This window comes from Topomyia yanbarensis, chromosome 3, assembly GCF_030247195.1.
Source record: "Topomyia yanbarensis strain Yona2022 chromosome 3, ASM3024719v1, whole genome shotgun sequence".
Taxonomy (NCBI): domain Eukaryota; kingdom Metazoa; phylum Arthropoda; class Insecta; order Diptera; family Culicidae; genus Topomyia; species Topomyia yanbarensis.
In genome coordinates, this window is record NC_080672.1 from 219,427,017 (window position 1) to 219,445,605 (window position 18,589).

Sequence of the window (18,589 nt, forward strand, 5' to 3'; positions counted from 1 at the left end):
TTTATATCCTCTAAGTATTCCGAAATAAAAACACAAATCATAATCTCGAACGACAGTCGACAGCAATAAAACTATCGAGCAAATACGTTCGACTCGACTCGCTTTCGAGTTCGATTGTTATGGTTCCATAATGCTAACACTTCTCGATAATCTAGTAGTTCTTCGAGCTAACTCGAATGAAAATTTACTTTCGAGCTCGGTTCGAAATACATAATGCGAAACAAGGTCGAGTCGATAGAATTTTGATCGAATCGAGATGCGTAATGCCACCCTTGGTCGGACCGTAGCCTGTGTTAACTATTGTTATTTTATCATAAAGTACTGAATAAGCTCATGGAAGTCGAGATGATTAAGAGTCTGTCGATAGCGATTCCATCGAATCCATCAAACGGACCCTGCGTCTGTCGCTGGATATTTACGCTACTAATGTTCGTGCGCCAAATACTACCCAATAAACGCGTACACTATCCTCACCAGTTGCCAAAAACATACTCAGGACAAATTGCTCAAGTTGCCCGGTGTTGTGCTTGGTAGCTTTAACAATTTGGGAACGAGAAAGTTATTTTAGTTTCGGCAAATCGCCTCTCCTTCGTCCGTTTTCAGATCTCTCAAAACCTCTGTCGAACCGTTTGTGTTTGTTTTTACACCCCGCTTTGCTGATGCTTGAATGTTTGGCTGCAGATTTTACACGAGTACATCTTTTCCTTCACGTCGGTATTAGAAGCCTTGCATTTGGCCATCTAGGTGTTATACTTTTTACCACAATCGCGACAATCGAACAGTTTCCCGGTGGCATGCAACTTCTCGTGCAGCCGGAAACTTTTCGCCGATCGGTAGATCTTGCTACATACTCGACATTTGTGCTCAGGCAGCACGTCGACTTCGCGTCCTATACCATTATCTGATTGTGTTGGGTTTGCATGTGCACCGTCAGATTGTAGGATTGAGTGAACCCTTAGTCGCAGTATTCGCCCATTGCCCATTGCCCCGCAAATCGCCCATTTCAACTTTTTCCTCTCCCAACCTCCTAATAACGTAAATTTTCCCATTCTCTCTCTTGATGCGCATTTCGGTTTTTGGTTCCAAAGGAAAATGTTTAATTCATCAGCATCTTCCACTGCGTTTTCGATATCTGATCGCTCATCGTCCGCGTCCTCGTGTACTAACTCTGGATCCACTTCGATGTCAACTTCTCCCGCGCTAGGCCGAATCTGAAAGCAGCTTTCGGAAATAATTAGCTGCTGTATGAGGGTTCGGCGGCGTTTGTAACCTTTGTAACATGTAATGTAGTTAGATTGCACTAGCGAGGCAATGGAGAAATTTGTCAGGGTGCACCTGATTTGTTCCTTTCGTTCTTCCGTAACGGCAAGCACGCACCGAAAGAGTGCTCTACATAGGCCAGCGCAGAAGCCACACCTGTCGGAGCTGTGGGAGGAATGGGGCCACTTAACTGTGAGAAAGTACATAAACAAGTGAGCGAGAAATGCAACTAAAAGCCATGCCGTTTTGTATGTCCAACAATACAAGAGGATTAAATATTTTTTAAATTCCTGTTCTAACCATTTTTTGTCCAATTGAAGTCTGCCTAAACTTTTTTGGGGTAGACCTTGTGGCTGTAGAGTTCTATGCAATACCATTCACACACACTAATTGAGGTTTTGATTTCCTCCAGCTGACATATATAAAACTCAGCCAATTTAAACGTCAGAAATAGCTCGCCTGAAGTATTTATAATGGTGTTGAAATGCTCTGTGTCGCTGTAAAACTTATTCAGGAGACGTACTGTGTAGATATCGACGTTTGAAATACGCACACCAAGATCTCGCAATTTTATACTACCGCCCTTCCCTTAAGTGGTTTATTTTCCTTCCAATCCAAACGTCAAAACGGCACAGTACCAATGCAGCTGGATAAGTCTATACCGGTTGGTCAGGTTCCATCATAAAAAAAAATCCGACCGAAAAGCTATTTTCGATTTGTTTTCGTCCACCTGTGACTGGTGGAAGAAAACAAATCGTTGAACACATAAATGCAGTTACAGATTGCCAAGTCTATCTATCTATCTTCTATATATATATATATATATATATATATATATATATATATAAAAGTCAATGTTTGTATGTATATGATTTATAGACTCCCAAACGACTTAACCGATTACCGTAAAAATTTGTACATAGTAGGCGTTTATTATGGAGCGTGTTTATGTGCTATTGGTTGGGGATTATCTGCCCGACAGATGGCGCTTCTGTACAAATTGCGATTTCCTCATATTTCGACGAAAGTCGCAGCAACGCGCGATGGGTATTAGCTAGTACTCTATAAAATGAAAACAAATAAAATGAAAATTTCAATCATATATGAACAGCACTGCCCATGATCGCAAATCAGTCCCATAATGATAGGAAATCCCATAGAAAACGGGACAAATATGCGATCATGGGCAGAGCATGCTTTGATCGAACAGCGCTTCCAAATTAATTTTTCTTCTACAATTCGACCTGTCAACACGAATGGTAGACAAATTTGATTGCGTGGTGAGTCATAAAATGATTACCCTTTTGTATGGGACCTTGGCGTATTTAATTTGTATTTGATCACACTCTGCATAATCACGAACAAAGGAGTGCGATATAGTTGCTTCGACCATTCATAAAAATAAAACAAATTTTATGGAAAATCATTTGGCATCCCTGCGCTAACACAAATATTTCATGTGTTTGCACTCTTGAAAATTCATGAAGTTCAAACAGCACAAAAATTTTTTCGCGTGGCGATTTGTTTGACGTATACGCCGGTTTGACTATAGTTGACAAACAGTGTACTGATCCATCAAACTTGTTTTATTATGTTTGTCAAACAATATTAGGCGTAACGTCCGGTAACGCATCAATGCAAATATTTGATGAAAAAAGTTTGCTAAACAGTTGATCTCGTGTACTGGCCTTGTCAAATTTGTTTGTCAAACACCTTTATTTGATCAAATTTTGCTTCATCAAATATTTCACGTTATGACAAACAGTGTACTGGTAGCTTTAATGTCATCCCAGAAACATCACCCGCACCCTATCAATTTAATGATTACCGTGTGCTACTCTCTGCAACATGCAACAGGCAATCGATGGAAAAGCGAAATGGAAAGAGGCTCTTGAGCGTGTATTAGTATTATTAGAGTGCACATGCATACGAGTGAAGATGTTCTTTACATGTGTATTAGTGCAGGTCATTTTAAAACTTATACTCCGGTATGGATGAATTAACGAATACATTCCCAATTGTGAGTTTGTGTATAATTCTACGGCGTAATTGCCATTTCATGCCTTTTTGTCCTGGACCAATATCGCTTTAGATGCATTATACCAGTTACAATGCAAAATTCTCATTAGAATCATGCTTACTCGCACGTAAATCATAGGGTTCGTGTTTTGGGTGTGTAAATTTAAACTACAAGGGGCAGCCCTATGGGGTTACAAAACTGTAGACGTAAGACTACACTAGTTAATGTGAAATATATGATTTCTTAATATATTTGCATTCATATTATCTTAAAAATGTTTCATTCCTACAGTTTAAGTCAACATCGAATGTTACATATTAAACAAAACCTTCTTGCTTATTATATCATTTTATTTGTAGTAGGCGTTCAATCCCGATTTAACTTATTTGAGATCTCGAGAAAGAAGACAGAAAACGGCGACCGAAAATCAAACTAATATCTGGAGCTGTCTTAACTCTATATGGGAATCTCAATCTGGAAAAGTTGTGGACATATCGTTTGTGTGCGGTAAAAAACTCGGACCGATACTGAACATTCATGCTGTAGACAATTTTTCATATATAGAAGATTTTTGTCAGCTTTCAAAAATGTACATATAAATGTAGCGAATACAGTGTTCTTAATTATATATTGAAACAAGAAATATACAAAAATAGAAAAAAAAAATTATATAAACTTCGATGCGTTTCTGAAACGGCTTTTAGTGACAGTGAATAAACTTTTCATTCCTAAATAGGCTTTGTAGGATGTATTAGCAGAATCAAAGTATAGAAGGCTGAATGGAAATAAATCACGTGGAATCAATGCGTGGATTGAACGTAAATAATAAGCCTTCATTGCGCCTTTCATCGACTTGCGTAAATTTGTTTCTAAAGAAAAGCTTTAGTCATTCCGCAACGAAAGCACGCATTGTGGTTAAGTCATAAAATAATTCAGGATGGGATCAGGTACACACAAAATTACTGTTTGAAAGTCGAACTGAAAAAGAAAGCCAAAGCAGACAGCAAAAGGCACATAACTTGTCCTGTTACTCCAGAATAAACAACTAACAAAACAAAGACTTCAAATTTCAACAAAAACAGCGAAAATTATTGCAAACTTTTCCGCTTGTTTTCTCAGTTTCATAGGAACACGGGGAACGGAAATGTGGTCAAGGGCTGCATACCAGGCTGCCTTTTTAAAGCTATTGCAAAGATCATAGAGTAAGCTAGATCAATTGTCATAGAGAAGATAACCCCATGCCGTAGAACGAAAATTGAAATCTCCTCGATGCCTGGAGGTGCTCCGCACTATCACAATATTTTCGAATCCCAACCTAGGTACAACCAATCTTGCACTAAGTTTAATAAGTTGAATCTCTCGTTGACATGTATCATGAGATTTTTGGTGTCCCTGTAAGCGTTGGAAAACTCCTTGTTTCTTCTCAATTGTCTAAGACCAGCTGCTGTTTGATTCGAATTTGTGGCAGAGCTTTCTTTTGCTTGTATATTTGGCGGGTTTTCCAGTGAGAATGAAATGTTGTTACAACTTGTAATTAATGCAATAATGTATGCATGACGCGCGGCATAAACAACCGATCGTGCAGGTGATCCTTGTCGAAGAAGGCGTCAATCAGTCTCGCCTAGTGCGATTGCTACTGAAAATATTCGCTCACTAGAGCAACGAGTTATTGAAGCAACCAATCTCGTCCATCAGTAGATCCACGCACGTTAGCAGGCATGTAAACGAGTTAGTTCTTCATGAATATATTGTCGCAAGTAACGTATCCACGCATGCCACGTAAGCAGGCATGTAAACGCGAGAGTTCTTCATGAATGTATTATCATTCAAAAACTAAGATTGCCCTTTAAAAATGAAGTGTAATTTTCTAAAGGCTAGTTCGAAAGTTCTAGCATTTAATATATTTTCCTCTAATATTTTCCCAAACATCCAATGGCAAAAACTTCAATTGAAGTGAACGGGAGTCAAACTATGTGGTATTTGGCAACAAAAGCTTCAAAAAAGCTACAAAATAATCTTAACTTAAAAATATTAGGATTTAATTTGGTAGAAAATTATAGTAAATTTGAATGGAAGTACGCGAAAAAAAAGTTATGTAGCATACTTTTTGGGAAAGAGTCCAATAAAATTGACTGCAGAAAAATTCACATTGAATTTACACAGCAATCAAAGAAGATAGAAATACAATGTTGTTGAACGAATGATAGAGTAGTCATCCTAATTTGGACCTCCTTATTTTGGACGCTTTCATACATTTGTATCCTATATTGCCAATTACTCCAAATTCGTTTGGTTTGATGAAGATAATTATATTCTTCGTGTTGTGCTTAAGTTCCAGCATAATTAGTTCTTCTCTAATTCCTTTAAATTAGTCAAAATTCGCAGTTGAAAAATTGATATCGAAAACGATTCATAATTCCACGATTTCCAACAGAAATCGAGAGAAGTGATGCACTTTTAAATTGGATTTAAGAGTAAAAATTTATTGTTTTTAAATAATTTTGTCTCTATTTGGATCTTGCATTTTATGTATTTGAATTGTTAGTTTGTGAAGTTATACTTAGAAGTATAAAATAACTAGTCCAAAATATGTCGTAAAAATAATGGCGGTAATTACCGCAACCGCGACGAACCCTAGTTGTTCATCTCAAAAATGAAAAAAATGAAAAACAATTCTTACACAGTTGCGTTTCGGCTTCGCCTCATCAGAAATCGACACTAACTTTTTGTCGGAATAGATTGGCGCCGGCTTGACGCAAATCCCTTAAAACTAAAACACACTTTGTGTTTCAATCCAACGACTGATCAAACGTGATGTCCCGTCCGAGCAGAAGTTCTGTTTATGCGGATGAGACACAGTGAAGCCGAAACTTGTCTTGGCTTAGCAGGCCTATGCGAAAGCACTATGCTATATTTCACCCTAAGGAGGAAAATTTGGTAAACACCAAAATTTCTCACTAGGGTGAAAATTTGGTGGTAAAACCAGTCTTTGCACTTGAGGGTACAAATCCTTATTTCTTACACAGTTGCGTTTCGGTTTCGCCTCATCAGAAACCGATACTAACTTTTTGTCGGAATAGATTAGCGCCGGCTTGACGCAAATCCCTTAAAACTAAAACACACTTTGTGTTTCAATCCAACGACTGATCAAACGTGATGTTCCGTCCGAGCAGAAGTTCTGTTTATGCCGATGAGACACAGTGAAGCCGAAACTTGTCTTGGCTTAGCAGGCCTATGCGAAAGCACTATGCTATATTTCACCCTAAGGAGGAAAATTTTGTAAACACCAAAATTTCTCACTAGGGTGAAAATTTGTTGGTAAAACCAGTCTTTGCACTTGAGGGCACAAATCCTTATTTCTTACCTAGTTGCGTTTTGGCTTCGCCTCATAAGAAATCGACACTAACTTTTTGTCGGAATAGATTAGCGCCGGCTTGACGCAAATCCCTTTAAACTAAAACACACTTTGTGTTTCAATCGAACGACTGATCAAACGGTATGTACCGTCCGAGCAGAAGTTCTGTTTATGCGGATGAGACATAGTGAAGCCGAAACTTGTCTTGGCTTAGCAGGCCTATGCGAAAGCACTATGCTATATTTCACCCTAAGGAGGAAAATTTGGTAAACACCAAAATTTCTCACTAGGGTGAAAATTTGGTGGTAAAACCAGTCTTTGCACTTGAGGGTACAAATCCTTATTTCTTACACAGTTGCGTTTCGGTTTCGCCTCATCAGAAACCGATACTAACTTTTTGTCGGGATAGATTAGCGCCGGCTTGATGCAAATCCCTTAAAACTAAAACACACTTTGTGTTTCAATCCAACGACTGATCAAACGTGATGTCCCGTCCGAGCAGAAGTTCTGTTTATGCCGATGAGACACAGTGAAGCCGAAACTTGTCTTGGCTTAGCAGGCCTATGCGAAAGCACTATGCTATATTTCACCCTAAGGAGGAAAATTTTGTAAACACCAAAATTTCTCACTAGGGTGAAAATTTGTTGGTAGAACCAGTCTTTGCACTTGAGGGCACAAATCCTTATTTCTTACCTAGTTGCGTTTTGGCTTCGCCTCATCAGAAATCGACACTAACTTTTTGTCGGAATAGATTACCGCCGGCTTCACGCAAATCTCTTAAAACTAAAACACACTTTGTGTTTCAATCGAACGACTGATCAAACGTGATGTCCCGTTCGAGCATAACATCGTTCTGTTCGACCTCAACCACCCGATCCTCACACGCGCAAACATCAGCAGTCAACGCATCCGGTCACCAACATTGCATCAGCCAGTAACCAGGAGCGAGACGCCAGGTAATCATTTACAAGTCGCAACAGGATAATCGCCGACGCTGCAGTTCCCGACTAGGTAGCCAGGTTGTAGGAAACAAATAAACCAGTTGCTAGTTCAGTTCAGTTACATCCGTCAACGAGTTGAATAGTAACCTTTCAGTAGGCTAGTTTCTGTCTTCGGACAGTTTGTAATTTTTTTAAAACTAATTAATGTGAATAAACACTTATCTATATATATATATATATATATATATATATATATATATATATATATATATATATATATATATATATATATATATATATATATATATATATATATATATATATATATATATATATATATATATATATATATATATATATATATATATATATATATATATATATATATATATATATATATATATATATATATATATATATATATATATATATATATATATATATATATATATATATATATATATATATATATATATATATATATATATATATATATATATATATATATATATATATATATATATATATATATATATATATAACCTGGCTACCTAGTCGGGAACTGCAGCGTCGGCGATTATCCTGTTGCGACTTGTAAATGATTACCTGGCGTCTCACTCCTGGTTACTGGCTGATGCAATGTTGGTGACCGGATGCGTTGACTGCTGATGTTTGCGCGTGTGAGGATCGGGTGGTTGAGGTCGAACAGAACGATGTTATGCTCGAACGGGACATCACGTTTGATCAGTCGTTCGATTGAAACACAAAGTGTGTTTTAGTTTTAAGAGATTTGCGTCAAGCCGGCGGTAATCTATTCCGACAAAAAGTTAGTATCGATTTCTGATGAGGCGAAGCCAAAACGCAACTAGGTAAGAAATAAGGATTTGTGCCCTCAAGTGCAAAGACTGGTTTTACCAACAAATTTTCACCCTAGTGAGAAATTTTGGTGTTTACAAAATTTTTCTCCTTAGGGTGAAATATAGCATAGTGCTTTCGCATAGGCCTGCTAAGCCAAGACAAGTTTCGGCTTCACTGTGTCTCATCGGCATAAACAGAACTTCTGCTCGGACGGGACATCACGTTTGATCAGTCGTTGGATTGAAACACAAAGTGTGTTTTAGTTTTAAGGGATTTGCGTCAAGCCGGCGCTAATCTATTCCGACAAAAAGTTAGTATCGGTTTCTGATGAGGCGAAACCGAAACGCAACTGTGTAAGAAATAAGGATTTGTACCCTCAAGTGCAAAGACTGGTTTTACCACCAAATTTTCACCCTAGTGAGAAATTTTGGTGTTTACAAAATTTTCCTCCTTAGGGTGAAATATATCATAGTGCTTTCGCATAGGCCTGCTAAGCCAATACAAGTTTCGGCTTCACTATGTCTCATCCGCATAAACAGAACTTCTGCTCGGACGGTACATACCGTTTGATCAGTCGTTCGATTGAAACACAAAGTGTGTTTTAGTTTAAAGGGATTTTTTCAGCACAGCACTTTTTTGGTTCCATTTGGGGTCCGAAATAACTGTACAAAATTTGGGGTTGGTGTTGACCCGGCGTAGCGCATTGCGTTTACACGGTGTGTTTGGTAGAACAATTTTATTCGAAATAAATCGGCATCGCTAAAACTTCAGCATGTGATAAAATGCGCCTTTCCCTTTAATTTGAAAGTAAAATTAAAATATTATGTCGGGGCTCCAGAACAACTTTTTATTTTAAAGTTTTTTTGTTTGAAAACTTAAGTTTTTCAATGAAACTGGTGCACATTTTTGCCCCTAGGTAGTACTTTAGACATTTAAATATTACTAAAAGTGAGAATCTGATAGACAATTTCATTGTGTACAACTTTGTGAAAAACTTCATCGCGATCTAAAATCGCCAGAGAAAGCTATTAAAGTTTTATCAAAGTTTCTAGATTCGCACGGGGCCTATTGGTTAAGAAGCTTTATTCCAAAAATATTTCTATTTGTAAAAAATGGATTGCCTTATTTTAACAGTGTGCTCAGAAGAACCTGAATGCTAGCAAAGTCCCACCTTTAAGCCTAAAAAACATAATTCCAGATTCCACCACTTTATGCGCACCAATGATATTGTAGGAGCATGGAGATATAAAGAAGAGTAGAAAAAATTTGAACGAAATTAAGACTCTCTTGAAAGATGCTGGGCAATGCAGCAAAATGAAACCAATTTTTTCAGTCACATATACATTTGTTTCTTCTTTTTTTTTCTTCACTCATTCTGGAGTATGCTTGATGTAACCTTGAATCCACCTTTTGTTCGCTAGCAACTTGTGGGATATATTTAAACTTTATATTTGATCATACTCGATTAGATATTCAGTCATTTGATTTGATTTCGAGTGAGAATCCTGATTGACAGTTTCATTTACCTGGCGTCTCGCTCCTGGTTACTGGCTGATGCAATGTTGGTGACCGGATGCGTTGACTGCTGATGTTTGCGCGTGTGAGGATCGGGTGGTTGAGGTCGAACAGAACGATGTTATGCTCGAACGGGACATCACGTTTGATCAGTCGTTCGATTGAAACACAAAGTGTGTTTTAGTTTTAAGAGATTTGCGTCAAGCCGGCGGTAATCTATTCCGACAAAAAGTTAGTGTCGATTTCTGATGAGGCGAAGCCAAAACGCAACTAGGTAAGAAATAAGGATTTGTGCCCTCAAGTGCAAAGACTGGTTTTACCAACAAATTTTCACCCTAGTGAGAAATTTTGGTGTTTACAAAATTTTTCTCCTTAGGGTGAAATATAGCATAGTGCTTTCGCATAGGCCTGCTAAGCCAAGACAAGTTTCGGCTTCACTGTGTCTCATCGGCATAAACAGAACTTCTGCTCGGACGGGACATCACGTTTGATCAGTCGTTGGATTGAAACACAAAGTGTGTTTTAGTTTTAAGGGATTTGCGTCAAGCCGGCGCTAATCTATTCCGACAAAAAGTTAGTATCGGTTTCTGATGAGGCGAAACCGAAACGCAACTGTGTAAGAAATAAGGATTTGTACCCTCAAGTGCAAAGACTGGTTTTACCACCAAATTTTCACCCTAGTGAGAAATTTTGGTGTTTACCAAATTTTCCTCCTTAGGGTGAAATATAGCATAGTGCTTTCGCATAGGCCTGCTAAGCCAAGACAAGTTTCGGCTTCACTGTGTCTCATCCGCATAAACAGAACTTCTGCTCGTACGGGACATCACGTTTGATCAGTCGTTCGATTGAAACACAAAGTGTGTTTTAGTTTAAAGGGATTTGCGTCAAGCCGGCGCTAATCTATTCCGACAAAAAGTTAGTGTCGATTTCTGATGAGGCGAAGCCAAAACGCAACTAGGTAAGAAATAAGGATTTGTGCCCTCAAGTGCAAAGACTGGTTTGACCAACAAATTTTCACCCTAGTGAGAAATTTTGGTGTTTACAAAATTTTCCTCCTTAGGGTGAAATATAGCATAGTGCTTTCGCATAGGCCTGCTAAGCCAAGACAAGTTTCGGCTTCACTGTGTCTCATCGGCATAAACAGAACTTCTGCTCGGACGGGACATCACGTTTGATCAGTCGTTGGATTGAAACACAAAGTGTGTTTTAGTTTTAAGGGATTTGCGTCAAGCCGGCGCTAATCTATTCCGACAAAAAGTTAGTATCGGTTTCTGATGAGGCGAAACCGAAACGCAACTGTGTAAGAAATAAGGATTTGTACCCTCAAGTGCAAAGACTGGTTTTACCACCAAATTTTCACCCTAGTGAGAAATTTTGGTGTTTACCAAATTTTCCTCCTTAGGGTGAAATATAGCATAGTGCTTTCGCATAGGCCTGCTAAGCCAAGACAAGTTTCGGCTTCACTGTGTCTCTTCCGCATAAACAGAACTTCTGCTCGTACGGGACATCACGTTTGATCAGTCGTTGGATTGAAACACAAAGTGTGTTTTAGTTTTAAGGGATTTGCGTCAAGCCGGCGCCAATCTATTCCGACAAAAAGTTAGTGTTGATTTCTGATGAGGCGAAGCCGAAACGCAACTGTGTAAGAATTGTTTTTCATTTTTTTCATTTTTGAGATGAACAACTAGGGTTCGTCGCGGTTGCGGTAATTACCGCCACCGCGCGGTATTTACCGCACCCGCTCCGCAAAATCTGCGGTACGGTGAGACACTTTTCCCGCAGATGCGGAGTGAGGAAGAGCTTTTACCGCTAAATTGATAAACAGACTGCTATAATGAAAGAAAATCTAGCTGTGTCCGAAATATTTTGACGCTATTATTTTTACGACATATTTTGGACTAGTTATTTTATACTTCTAAGTATAACTTCACAAACTAACAATTCAAATACATAAAATGCAAGATCCAAATAGAGACAAAATTATTTAAAAACAATAAATTTTTACTCTTAAATCCAATTTAAAAGTGCATCACTTCTCTCGATTTCTGTTGGAAATCGTGGAATTATGAATCGTTTTCTATATCAATTTTTCAACTGCGAATTTTGACTAATTTAAAGGAATTAGAGAAGAACTAATTATGCTGGAACTTAAGCACAACACGAAGAATATAATTATCTTCATCAAATCAAACGAATTTGGAGTAATTGGCAATATAGGATACAAATGTATGAAAGCGTCCAAAATAAGTAGGTCCAAATTAGGATGACTACTCTATCATTCGTTCAACAACATTGTATTTCTATCTTCTTTGATTGCTGTGTAAATTCAATGTGAATTTTTCTGCAGTCAATTTTATTGGACTCTTTCCCAAAAAGTATGCTACATAACTTTTTTTCGCGTACTTCCATTCAAATTTACTATAATTTTCTACCAAATTAAATCCTAATATTTTTAAGTTAAGATTATTTTGTAGCTTTTTTGAAGCTTTTGTTGCCAAATACCACATAGTTTGACTCCCGTTCACTTCAATTGAAGTTTTTGCCATTGGATGTTTGGGAAAATATTAGAGGAAAATATATTAAATGCTAGAACTTTCGAACTAGCCTTTAGAAAATTACACTTCATTTTTAAAGGGCAATCTTAGTTTTTGAATGATAATACATTCATGAAGAACTCTCGCGTTTACATGCCTGCTTACGTGGCATGCGTGGATACGTTACTTGCGACAATATATTCATGAAGAACTAACTCGTTTACATGCCTGCTAACGTGCGTGGATCTACTGATGGACGAGATTGGTTGCTTCAATAACTCGTTGCTCTAGTGAGCGAATATTTTCAGTAGCAATCGCACTAGGCGAGACTGATTGACGCCTTCTTCGACAAGGATCACCTGCACGATCGGTTGTTTATGCCGCGCGTCATGCATACATTATTGCATTAATTACAAGTTGTAACAACATTTCATTCTCACTGGAAAACCCGCCAAATATACAAGCAAAAGAAAGCTCTGCCACAAATTCGAATCAAACAGCAGCTGGTCTTAGACAATTGAGAAGAAACAAGGAGTTTTCCAACGCTTACAGGGACACCAAAAATCTCATGATACATGTCAACGAGAGATTCAACTTATTAAACTTAGTGCAAGATTGGTTGTACCTATTGACCTATGACAATTGATCTAGCTTACTCTACGATCTTTGCAATAGCTTTAAAAAGGCAGCCTGGTATGCAGCCCTTGACCACATTTCCGTTCCCCGTGTTCCTATGAAACTGAGAAAACAAGCGGAAAAGTTTGCAATAATTTTCGCTGTTTTTGTTGAAATTTGAAGTCTTTGTTTTGTTAGTTGTTTATTCTGGAGTAACAGGACAAGTTATGTGCCTTTTGCTGTCTGCTTTGGCTTTCTTTTTCAGTTCGACTTTCAAACAGTAATTTTGTGTGTACCTGATCCCATCCTGAATTATTTTATGACTTAACCACAATGCGTGCTTTCGTTGCGGAACGACTAAAGCTTTTCTTTAGAAACAAATTTACGCAAGTCGATGAAAGGCGCAATGAAGGCTTATTATTTACGTTCAATCCACGCATTGATTCCACGTGATTTATTTCCATTCAGCCTTCTATACTTTGATTCTGCTAATACATCCTACAAAGCCTATTTAGGAATGAAAAGTTTATTCACTGTCACTAAAAGCCGTTTCAGAAACGCATCGAAGTTTATATAATTTTTTTTTTCTATTTTTGTATATTTCTTGTTTCAATATATAATTAAGAACACTGCATTCGCTACATTTATATGTACATTATTGAAAGCTGACAAAAATCTTCTATATATGAAAAATTGTCTACAGCATGAATGTTCAGTATCGGTCCGAGTTTTTTACCGCACACAAACGATAAACCAGTTGCTAGTTCAGTTCAGTTACATCCGTCAACGAGTTGAATAGGAACCTTTCAGTAGGCTAGTTTCTGTCTTCGGACAGTTTGTAATTTTTTTAAAACTAATTAATGTGAATAAACACTTATCTATATATATATATATATATATATATATATATATATATATATATATATATATATATATATATATATATATATATATATATATATATATATATATATATATATATATATATATATATATATATATATATATATATATATATATATATATATATATATATATATATATATATATATATATATATATATATATATATATATATATATATATATATATATATATATATATATATATATATATATATATATATATATATATATATATATATATATATATATATATATATATATATATATATATATATATTGTCAAATTCAATACATAATGTTGTGGTGGTTATTTCTTTCCCTGATCTTTCCTTAGAATTATACAAGAAAATAAAGAAGTGATAATGGAATATTTGTTTTATGATATAAACATTAGAGTGGGACAAAATGATCGTTTTTTCAGCACAGCACTTTTTTGGTTCCATTTGGGGTCCGAAATAACTGTACAAAATTTGGGGTTGGTGTTGACCCGGCGTAGCGCATTGCGTTTACACGGTGTGTTTGGTAGAACAATTTTATTCGAAATAAATCGGCATCGCTAAAACTTCAGCATGTGATAAAATGCGCCTTTCCCTTTAATTTGAAAGTAAAATTAAAATATTATGTCGGGGCTCCAGAACAACTTTTTATTTTAAAGTTTTTTTGTTTGAAAACTTAAGTTTTTCAATGAAACTGGTGCACATTTTTGCCCCTAGGTAGTACTTTAGACATTTAAATATTACTAAAAGTGAGAATCTGATAGACAATTTCATTGTGTACAACTTTGTGAAAAACTTCATCGCGATCTAAAATCGCCAGAGAAAGCTATTAAAGTTTTATCAAAGTTTCTAGATTCGCACGGGGCCTATTGGTTAAGAAGCTTTATTCCAAAAATATTTCTATTTGTAAAAAATGGATTGCCTTATTTTAACAGTGTGCTCAGAAGAACCTGAATGCTAGCAAAGTCCCACCTTTAAGCCTAAAAAACATAATTCCAGATTCCACCACTTTATGCGCACCAATGATATTGTAGGAGCATGGAGATATAAAGAAGAGTAGAAAAAATTTGAACGAAATTAAGACTCTCTTGAAAGATGCTGGGCAATGCAGCAAAATGAAACCAATTTTTTCAGTCACATATACATTTGTTTCTTCTTTTTTTTTCTTCACTCATTCTGGAGTATGCTTGATGTAACCTTGAATCCACCTTTTGTTCGCTAGCAACTTGTGGGATATATTTAAACTTTATATTTGATCATACTCGATTAGATATTCAGTCATTTGATTTGATTTCGAGTGAGAATCCTGATTGACAGTTTCATGAAGGATAGAAAAATAATTCGATGAGATTTATTTTCAAGTTTGTTAACTTTTGGGAATCGCTGTACATTGAACAGAAATCGCAATAGTAAATGAGAAATAAAGGTTTTGTCTATTGTACGACGATAGCGATCGCAATATAACAGTAGTTATAGAAAGTATCACCTTTACCCGAAAGACGTGTTGCGGTTAATGTCTCCAGATTCCAAACTGAACTTGTAACTCTGTCTTCTTGATATGTTGTCTTTGCTCTTATCCCATATTATGAGGGATATCTTCTATAAACAGACGTATTACTTGAATGTATGGTCCAGCCTAATATGTTTTGTTCGTTTTCTGTTGTGATCCGTGCACAAAGAGTAACGACTCCGGCATTTCTTCTTAAAGGAAATTATGAAACATGGTTTTATTTTTTTTCTAAGATTATGTGAAGTGTGCTCGATTTAGAAATAAAATTTAAGGACAAGCAAAAATCTGGATCTATAAATTCTGATGAAATGGATCTACCCCAAAAGATAACAAACATGGATCCAAAACTCGAAGAGTTTTTTTTCTTTTTCAATAATTTTTCTTTTAATGTGGATAAAGACAAACAGGATTCTCAACCCAAAATTTCAATAAAATCCGTCGTTTATTACAATGACTCGAACTGTCTACTTTAGTTCATTCAAATATAAAGCTTTGAATTTAAGCCAATTGTATTTTACCAGGCAGTATTAGAGCCCTCTAGTTAGAGTGTGGCCAAGAGGCCATGACGTATCCAAACGAACATGGAATTTGACGTATACACAATAGAAATACGTCAAATTTCATGTTCGTTTGGATACGTCATGGCCTCTTGGCTACACTCTAACTAGAGTGCTCTAGGCAGTATAGGATCAGGAAGAAGGGTCATTCTAGTTTATATTAGCTATCCACTAGAGCGAGAAAAGAAATGAAAAAGGCATAATAAAATCCGTTACTACATTAATCAACATCTTGAAAAGCTATAAGATTATCGAATAAATTTGGTCAACACCTTTCCACACCTCCTCGTTCATAAAGTGTCATTTTCGCACAAGACCCGGAGAAATCTGAAAATATATTTTTTCTTTACATACATTGAAATTTATCTGAATTTACTGTTCATTTAAACCAAACATTTGTTTGTAAGTCCTTGTTAATCGACTTCTTAATCAATGGGCCCCGCGCACACCTAAAAACTGATAAAATTTTAATAACTTTCTCGGGTGATTTTATATCGATTTATATCATTCTACGAAGTTGTAAAGAAAGGGGTTGTTCATCAGATTCTCATTTTTAGTATTTTTTGAATGTCTATAGTACCAATTAGTAGCAAAAATGGGAATTAATTTCATTAAAAAACTTATGTTTTAAATCAAAAAACTTTAAAATAAAAAGTTGTTCTAGACCCCCCGACAGAATATTTTAATTTTATTTTCAAATGAAAGGGAAAAGTCCGTTCTTTCATATCCCGAAGTTTTACAGATGCCGAATTTTTTTGAATAAAGTTGTTCGACAAAGACACCGTGTTTAAAATTTGTATGGAGATTGGAATGGGAAAACCTACTTTTTGCATTTTTAATTCTACAGACTACAATTCTTCCTGTAGTATGCAACAAATAGATAGAAGTGTAGTCCAGGATATGCTGAATAACTTTGCCGAAGGATGTATGGTGTTAACATGTCTCTAACACCATCGCATCGCATCGAAATGAGCATCCCATTAAATCATAGTACGTATTAAACCGAAATATAATCAATGCAATCCTCTCACAAATCAACTCGACATAAGCTGATTCAGTCTATAACGTAACTTCTATTGATAAACGACAAAGGAGTATGTTTTATTTCATCGTTACAAACATACCAATGTGGTAAATCTAAAATATATGGTGTTATTTTGGAATGCTATATGAAATGTCATTAGTACACCCGCAGTGTTAGCAACAAAAATGATTTTTGGCATTTAATTCGATGTATCGAACTTTGAACAGCTATAACATATTTTAGAGACATTCTAACTCCATACATCCTTCGGCAAAGTTGTTCAGCATATTCTGGACTACACTTCTATCTATTTGTTGGGACGCTGCAAGAAGAATTGTAGCCTGTAGAATTAAAAGTGCAAAAAGTAGATTTTCCCATATTAATTTTGCACAGTTATTTGGGACTCCAAAAGGAACCAAAAAAGTGCTGTGCTCGGTTGATGTGGTTATGATTACGTTTTTCCATATAGCAATGCCTAACCCTAATAAACATATACATAACATAAACCTAAAGATCGGTTCTGCAGTTACTGAGAAACACAAATATGAGAGTTTATCCATTACACACATACATTGTCCCAAATAGTCGAGCTAAATCGATTAATATATAAGACTCGATCGTCCAGGCCTTGGAAAAAAATCTTAAAAGTTTGAGCGAATTCTATACATTTCTTTTTTAAGAAATTACATTAAATTAAATTAAAATTACATCATAACTCTATCTTAGTAAAACTTTATTGCATTAGACTACTGTGTTGTTGGCAAATCAATGCTTCCACGAATTTATTGCCTTATAGTACTACTGTATTTGACTTACATCTGTGCTGTGAATATTTGCAAAGTACCGTGCATTCAGTAGCCCATCAGGGTTGAAGTATTTTTCCACGCCACTGGCTGAAAAGTCAAAGCTAGGAGCTTTCGGTGATAATTTTTCTTCAGTCAAAAATACCCCATCATAATACACAGAGGAACGTTTGATGGCAACATGTTCCATTGATTTAGACAAGTTTGCGGAAGCTAGTGTCCCACGCACAATGATATTTTGTAACACCAAAATGATCACGGTTAATGGTTTCTCGTAGTATGGTGACATTATATAAATAAATTGGTAATTACTAGTATTTCATCGAACAAACTGGTTTTGCAGAACTACACGATACACTTTCAGCTGCATATAACTCAAGTTATGAGCACAAAGCACTCGCGGTTCTCTGGTTTAGCTGCTATTTGACGGCGTCTGCGAGAATGGAAGTGTCGAGCGCGACTGATTTATAAAACGATACAGTCCGTTTCAGCCAGCGTAAAAAGAAATGTAAAAGTTTTTTTTATGACCCAATAAGTGGTGGGATGCTTGAATGCAGGTTGACGATTAGGTAACAATAAGATAAACATAGGTGGAATTGAGGATTATCGTTTGTCTGTAATAATGATTATAGTCCTAATACGTACAGTTGGCTCTATGATTGTTCGTACTGCTAGCAGTTTAAGCAAAGATTCAAA

The 18,589-nt window shown here is 36.3% G+C and overlaps 2 protein-coding genes across 2 annotated transcripts in view; one reads left to right on the top strand and one right to left on the bottom strand.

Moving 5' to 3' along the window:
* The window catches only part of LOC131693880 (uncharacterized), a 517,149-nt gene extending 498,783 nt beyond the window's left edge, over positions 1 to 18,366 (bottom strand). The window contains exon 1 of the mRNA XM_058982138.1: positions 17,907 to 18,366. Coding sequence (XP_058838121.1) covers positions 17,907 to 18,182 — 276 coding nt within the window. The 5' untranslated portion in view covers positions 18,183 to 18,366. The remainder of the gene's footprint in view (positions 1 to 17,906) is intronic.
* LOC131693881 (coiled-coil domain-containing protein AGAP005037) overlaps positions 1 to 18,589 on the top strand; it is a 1,201,847-nt gene that overhangs the window by 358,052 nt on the left and 825,206 nt on the right. The window lies entirely within an intron of this gene.